This window comes from Sceloporus undulatus, chromosome 1 (assembly GCF_019175285.1).
Source record: "Sceloporus undulatus isolate JIND9_A2432 ecotype Alabama chromosome 1, SceUnd_v1.1, whole genome shotgun sequence".
NCBI lineage: Eukaryota > Metazoa > Chordata > Lepidosauria > Squamata > Phrynosomatidae > Sceloporus > Sceloporus undulatus.
The window spans coordinates 146,538,482-146,546,602 of NC_056522.1; the positions used below are offsets into that span (position 1 = coordinate 146,538,482).

The window sequence follows — 8,121 nt, forward strand, 5'->3', positions numbered from 1 at the left end:
TTTGTTTTCTATTACATTTATGTCCTGCCTTTCCTTAACTTCAGCCCTGGGTGGTGTATGTGGATCTCCTCATGGTAGCTACATAACAACCCTGGGAGACAGGTCAGGCTGAAAATGTCAAGAACTGTCCAGGGTCTTGTGATTTTAATAAATAAATAAATAAATAAATAAATAGGATTTGAAGTTGGGGGGTTCCTGTATCCAGCACTTGAATCAATGTGTTGGCTGTCCCCAACAAGTGATCATCCTGACTGGTTCTCTTTCTTGACTATGCTTATTTGCGTTAGTTTTTTCTTGGTTTAGAGAATGATCTCTGTTTTATGAATTCTTTCTATAATGCCAATATAACTTTTTGCATGCCAAACAAAATATATAATCGGCTGAACAGTAGGCAGTTTGGTCTCATCTCTGTTACCTGCTTTGCATAGGACTTCCCAAAATGTTTTAAAATGTTTCCTCTCAGGGTAAAGTTTATTTCTTTCTCTTACTCTCTCTTTTCACTCCCTCTCCCCTTCCCATGCTGCAAAATGGATGAAGATTTTTTTTTTGGTACATGCTTCTTCACACCCATAGGTATATGTAAATTCTTATTTGGCTGCTTTCAGAGAGCAAATCCCATACATGTTCACTGGTCAATAAATCTCACTATGTTCAGTAGGAATTATTGTCTTGTACAGTTTGTGTGTTTTAGGATTGTAGGTAAAGTTCTGGTTTGACCTTGCTTCTCATGCCTGTCTTCCAAAATGGGGGTGTCCTGCTATTGTCGCTCTACCTGTAGAACAATTGACAGCTTCTCTGTGCATTCCTATGCTCATGTATACCTGTGTTGGTCAGGGAAGAGGGTCTCATACCTTGGAGAATCATCCTTAGCACTTTGGTCTTCTTTATTTGCATCCTCTACCTCTGTTCTTATCCAGCTGGAAGATTATGGAGTTGTAAGAAAAGAAGCCTCCTGTGCCCATGACAGATCTTACCAGTCTTGACCTCAGGATTCAGATTCCATCCCCTGATTTGACATTCCTTCACAGTATCTTGAAATGTATTGCATGCATTATGAGTCCAACCATTTTCCTTGTGTGAACTTGGCATTAAGAAAAAGAAATTGGATGACAGAATTAACCGACTGCATTACATGGGCATGTGTGTTTGCATGCCTTCAAGTTGCTTGTCAACTTATGGTGGTCCCATGAATTTCATAGGGGTTTCTTAGGTATACCCAACTAAAAAGTCAAAGCACGTGTGTACAAATGCTGTGCTATATAATTTCACCACTATGTTACTCTGTCTAAGAATCATAATGGATGTTGGTTTAAACATATTGGATCCTAGAACAGTGGCAACTACTGTTCAGTTCCTTTTGTATGGGTTGTGGGTTTTTGGTTTTGGTATAACAGAAGTGGGCAGGGAGCAACCCCAGCCAACCCCAGTCACCTATTTTGCCTATTTGGCAAGATAATACTGCCACAATCCCATTAAGTCAAAGTGAATTTAAGATTCTGAGAGCCAAGGAGCTAAGTGAACACCCATCCATGCAGAGCCTTAGATAAATATTTTGAAAAGTAGCATGTAACCAGCTGGTCAGGACTTTAGGTAATACCAAGAATGAAACACACACACACACACCAAATTAAGGAGTTGGATTTATTTATGGAGGAGAGAGAGAGAGAGCTATGTAGAAGCAAAATATACTTTGGCACAAGACAAAAGTATGGCTGATTTTGCATAATGGTTGAGCTCAATAAACAGGATCCAAGGCCACAGAATCAAAGTATTGGCAGTGTGCAAGACTTCACACCCTAAAGCGAGGTGGACTGTTTACATGGCTTTCACAAGATGTGAGGGGTTCACAAAAAGTGAGGCAATAAGCAAGGGGAAATGTTAATTTAATATCCATAAACTACAGCAAACAAAATGGTCCAGAATTTTCCACCATTTAGTGTGGTTTGCATGGGGGATTTTTAGCGGAGGGGGAGAGACTCCTGACAAGTGAGTTTGGTTTAGTTATGACTATCACCAAATCAAAACATTCATTTGGATGGTGGGAATGCTAATGAGGTCTGAATGCTTCATGTGTTTTGGATGCTGAGTGAAAGCTGATTTCATGACAGTTTGGCTTCAAAAGACATCTGAATAAGTTGATTTCTGCTTTTGTTCACCATCTTGTGTATTTTTCATTTGCTAGGTCCCAGAGTAGTCAACCATATTGTCTGTCACATTTGGGCCATATGAGGTAGATTTTGAGATTTCAGATAGGCCTTCCATCAGCCAGTCAGCTTAGACTTGCTGAGGTTTCTATGATGGCTATGAGTAGAGCAGGTCATTCTCTTTTTGTATGGCATTCATTATCTGGAAAAACGACATGTTTGGTGACATAGTTGTTTATGAAGCTGTCCATATCTTGTTTTTACACTTGTTCCAATTCTTTGTGGAGATCTGTCCATGCATTTTCTTTTAAAGTTCTGCCATGTAAAAAATGTGCCTAGCATAAAACATACCATCTCTCAGAGAGACAAACTAAATACTGGCGGGTTACAGACCGCCAAATAGTACGTATACAATACGTACTAGGGTTAGGAAGGGGCGGTGCTACCGTAACCCCCCTAACCCTAGTACGTATTGAATACGTACAAGATGGCGGCGCCCTGTTCATACAGGCGCCACCATCTTTACGTATCGGACGCTGAGCGTCCGTACGTGTCGCAGCCTTTATGACGTAGCGAGTGCGCCCCTGGCGCCTCGCTACGTCACAAACGCGACTCTAAAAGAAGCTCCATTTTGGAGCTTCTTTTTCGGTCCGCGCGGGAGCCGCGCCGTCTGAAGGCTCCGGCTCCCCCGCAGACCTACCGGCGACGGCGGCAGACAGCCGCAAAGCGGCGGTCTGTACCCCGCCATAGTGAAAGCATGAGTGTGAGTTACTGCCAGTAAATAAAGTACAGGGACAGTTAAATTTATATTGTTTTTAATGTTGTGTGCAAAAGCAATTCTTGGGAAAAACTGAGGATTGTTGAATGTTTTGGACTAATTCTAGTGCCCGTGTGACCAGTAATTTTTGGTTTCTTTTCAGAAACTAGTGCATAAGCTCCAGCATAGATTACATTGCTCTTAGGGCCGAGGAATTAATTCAATTCAGACACACATGTCTGTCTCAAACATCAAGTTGAATTTTAGTTGAGCCTCTTTAACCATGGCATAATTTGCCAGGAAACCAAAATTAGGAACGATTATTTGCTTGTGTTTTACATTAACAGAGGCTTGGCTTGATGTCTGATTTGGCAAGCCACGATTAAGGTCTTTGTTCTTTTGATATACTTTACCAGACAAGGATAAGTGAATGAAGCTGAGATGAAACAAAACAAAAGCAGACAAAGTAAATGTATGCTATGGCTTCTCTGCTGTTTGCATAGAAGCTCAAACTTGTTTTTGTTAGCATGGAATCTAGTTGCAATTCAGTTTTTAAAAGAGATCTTTGTCACTTCTTTGTTTCAAAAATGTTTCCATGTTTTGTTTGTCTTTAGATATCTGACAAATATAATGTCCCTTTGGATAAAATTGGAAAAGTCTTCAAGAAATGTAAAAAAGGGTGAGTATATCTCAGCTTGGGCCTCTATTGCTTGGCATTGAAAACATGACATCTCAGAAGCTTTTAAATAATGCCCCCCCCCCCAATAATGCTGAGCCCTGGGAATCCAGCTGCATCAGATAATGCATTAGCAAAACAAGGCTCATTCAAGTGATCCTTCTTGCAGGATTCTTGAGCTGCTCCAGGAAAAGAAAGACAGTCCTCGATAGTTTACCCTTCATAAGGGTCAGGGAAATGCTTGCTTAATTCTCTCTAGGCGGAAAGACCAGTTCACCCACTTCCCTCCACTGTCCTTGAACTTGAAGGGAAGGAGCAGGTCTATTGCATATTGTCAGGAAATCCCAAAATATTTGCTCAACAAAATGATATCATCAGAGCAGGATCTGGACCTTGCAGGAAGGTCTCCAAAAATCTAAAGTCTGATTATGATGACAACCAGTGTTGTGTATGACAATAGCGATTGGATTCTGCCATGTCTGTGATGTATAGTGGGACCTTGTTATCCATGGGGGTTTGGATCCAGGACCTTCTGTGGATAACAAAATCCATGGATGGTCAAGTCCTATTAAATACAATAGCATAGTAAAATGGTGTCCCTTGTATAAAATAGAAAATCTAGGTTTGCTATTTGGTATTTATATTTTTTGGAATACATTCAAGCCGTGGATGCTTGAATCTGTGGATAAAAATCCATGGATAAGGAAGGCCAACGGTATTTCATTTAATAAGCTAAACAGTATGCAGCAAAAGTGGCAATGTTGAAACGTGAAGGGAAGGAGCAGGTCTGTTGCACACTGTCAGGATATCAAAATGAAGTGGTTTCTCTTGGATATCATCATAGCAGGATCAGGACCTTGCAGGAAGGTCTCCAAAAACCTGAAGTATGATTATGATGACAACCAATGCTGTGTATGACAATAGCGATTGGATTCTGCCCTTGTCTCTGACGTAATTCATTTAATAAGCTAAACAGTATGCAGCAAAAGTGGCAATGTTGAAACCTAAGGAAGCTTTGGATTGGAGCCATGCTATTCAAATCACTTGTTTTAGAGCAGGGTTTCTCAACCTGGGGTGCCTGCAAGCCTAGGGGGTGTGAAATGAAATTTCAGGGGGTGGGATAGTTATATGAATTAAATTCTCTTTTGCCAGTCAAGACAAAATCTAGGAATGACCTGAATCCACAGGCAGACCTGCAGATCAGTCAACAAGAAGTTCCATGTTTTGACAAAATCATGAATGAGAAGCAGGAGCAAAGATGTCACTGAATGTTCTGTTCACAGTTGGGATTGATTTTACTTTTTACAATTTTTCCTGAATAAATTAGAATCTAATTGCTGAATTTAGATTTACATTTTATGCACTTAGTTAAAAGCTTTGTTTTTTTAAGTTCAGTTTGTTCACCTGCAGTATTGTATGTGGTTCAATCCAATTGAAAGTAGACTTTTCTTCTTTAAATGTGATATTACTTTTAGCAGTAGCAATAGCTTCGTGTATATAGAGCTTCATACCAACTAAGCAGTCTATTACTTTTGTAGGGGATATGAACATCAATCAGATTTCTTAGGGGTGTGAGGCATAGAAAAGACTGGGAACCAGTGTTTTAGAATCTGGAAACAGTGATTATAGTACTAATTCCAGTAGCTTGAGAAAGAAGCTTGACATATTTACACCACAGCTATTTTGACATCTATTTATAATGGTGTGGGAAACACGTTTCCTACAATCTACATACAATATTCAAGGCCATTTTTCACATACAGAATTTCCTCCCACCATAATTTTTGGACAAAACCACAGGAAAAGCATGCCTCCAGAATAATGCAGGGAATCCTCCCCAATTGCATACATACTTTGTTTTAGCAAAAAACCAAAACCTTTTGTTAAACATCTGGAAGTAACCTAAAAACCAGACATTTTCAGTTTCACTTGGAGGGAACCATGCAGCTCTTAAACTGGACTGACGTGATGAAAATTTGCCTCTTTATAATACACCTTAACTATTGGTTTGTGATGGATCTTACTGAAAATGTTCCATTGGATCCCTGTAGCTTTACAAAAATTACATTTCCCAGAGCTTCTTGCATGAGTTCTGATACTTAAAGTCACTTTTTGGTGTGCTTGTGACCTTCAAATTTAGAGTGAATTAACAGACAATGGAGAGGAGGAATAACAACCTAAGGGTACCATGACAGCATCTCCTCTGAGTATGTCTAGTGTTTTCCAATTTATGACTGGTGGGCTGGGCCTTTGACTGCATCTGACTACTTCAATTTGCTTTCCAGTTTGCTAGAAGCCAGTTCCTATTTGGCAAGACTTTTGTGCAATCGTTTCCACCGTCACCACTCTCAGTTGGCAAGAGAGCAAAGGGAAACTCTAAACTATAATGTAATTTCCCTCTTGAGACCTTTTTCTAGCTTTGCTTAGAAGATCATGGTGAGGCCCACAGGGTTATGACTTGTTCTGTGCTGTTGCCATTGATGTATTTCTTTTCAGTTGTTATTCATTCTGTTTTTAATTCGCTCTTTATTTCCCCAGCATCTTAGTGAATATGGATGATAACATTGTGAAGCACTATTCCAATGAAGACACCTTCCAGCTACAGATTGAAGAGGCTGCTGGAACTTACAAACTTACTCTCACAGAGATCTAAAACCTATTCTTGTTGTGGCCTCTTGTGGTGGGGAGGGGGGTCTTTAAATGAAGGTTGTGAACACAAACCTCTCATTGCTTTTTATCCTCAGGATTTAAAAGTGCCTCTAGGGAAGAAGCCATTTATTCTTCTGAAGTAGAATGCCCTTCTGCTCTGTGTGTGTGGGTTGTTTTTTTTTATTTAAAAAGAAAAACAAGACTGACATGCATCCAAATATCTGTCCTGTTGGCTGCAATATTGCACTCTGAATAGATGAACAGAAGGCACGTGTTGAGGAGAAAGAAAATCAAAACAGCAAATGCAAACAAAGCACTGTAAAATGGTTTTTTTAATGTCACATTATCTGTGTCTCCCCTTCCCATTAAATTTATGGGATATCCTCATCAGTTAGTTATAGACCTGTTTTTCTTCAGTGAGTACAGCTTCAGGATTCTCACAGATGCTAAGGGGAGTTCCAGAAAAGGGCAGGACCAGATTCTTACAATGTTTACGGTGGAGCAAGGCACAGCGAACCCTGCTACAACTTCTGCTACAACTTCTTAGGGGTGTAAGACTGTCTTGCTTTATGAAGAACTTACTTTATGAATCTCATTGATGAGCTGTATCTGTATATAAGTGCAGTATATTTTGAAGGGTTGTAAATATGTACATACCAGTCATCCTTATATAATATATATGTATACAGTGACAGTCATATAGATATATGTTTGGGTGTGTGTATAAATGTGCAATGAATAAATGCGGTGAGGTTTCATATTTGAAAAAGCGGCCTCAGTTCTAAATTAAATTTATGCTGAGCATGTTGAGTCTCCTGTAAGGAGCAGCAGCCAAAAGTAAATTGGTTTCTGTATAGCAAATGTATCTTTATTGTCAGGACAGGAGTTGGGCCTAGCTCTTTGTCAAGTGATGATGCTGCAGTAGTGTATAAGCCTCTGCAGCAGTAGTAGTAAGATCTGTTTTCCTTGCAAGGTGCAGATTTCAGGAGGCGTAGGTCTCCTTGAAGTTTTAAGAGAAATGTGAGAAACATTTTACTCTCCAGGTGTAGACATCAGTCCCTAGAAGCCTAAGCCTGCATATGGCCTATCATGACCATTACAGATGTTGCACCCAAAGCATCTCTTAAACCAAAGATTCCACAACCATATTTTTAAAATGTAGCCCTGGTACCTCAGGTTCTCTGATAATTTTAACTTCTGAGCCTGGTTTGTGTTTGACACTGTTATTCAGCCAGCTCAGTTTGCATGTTGCCTTCATTGCACAATGTTAGTTTCAAATAATTCTCTTCCTTTCTCTGTGATTTGATGCCTTGTAGCTGTGATCTGTGGTTTGACTCTCTTTAAATTTGACATTGTTTGGATTGTATATTGTTTTTAAAACTTGCAATCTTAGCCATTTTGAAGGTCTCTTGTGGGGCCAAAAGACAGGATATAAATATTTTAAATAATCAAATGTCAATAGTGGATGAGCCGAAAAGCCTCCATACAATTCCATTTCTAGTGACATTCATGCAATAAAAGTAATGTGTCAGCAGACTTTGATTTCTCTGTGGTATGTCTTCAGAAATGCCATATTTTGAAAACCATTCAGGTCAGTGAACAGTGGATCTCCATTTAAAGAAAATCTGCATATGACTTGTATATCAGTAAAACTCTGAAGAAAGACATGTATAAAGAAGACCATAAAGGAGACTTTAGGAATCTTCCTAAATAAATTTTTGGTTAGGTTTTTAGCAATCAAATGTCTACTGGTTAAAAGGGAAAAAACCTCTTTTTAAATAAAACCCAGCAGCTTTTGCATATGCTACAGTTTTATACTTCATAGGTAGGGAAAAGGTAATTTATCAAGTAGGAAATTTATTATTTCTGTAGAATATGTTGTTATTAATATTCTG

General features: G+C 39.2%; 1 protein-coding gene across 1 annotated transcript in view; it reads left to right on the forward strand.

Moving 5' to 3' along the window:
• The window catches only part of GRHL1 (grainyhead like transcription factor 1), a 76,064-nt gene extending 68,312 nt beyond the window's left edge, over positions 1–7,752 (forward strand). Inside the window, exons 16-17 of the mRNA XM_042457576.1 lie at positions 3,516–3,580; positions 6,116–7,752. Of these exons, the coding sequence (XP_042313510.1) occupies positions 3,516–3,580; positions 6,116–6,230 (180 nt within the window). The 3' untranslated portion in view covers positions 6,231–7,752. The remainder of the gene's footprint in view (positions 1–3,515; positions 3,581–6,115) is intronic.
• The last annotated feature ends 369 nt before the right edge of the window (positions 7,753–8,121 follow it).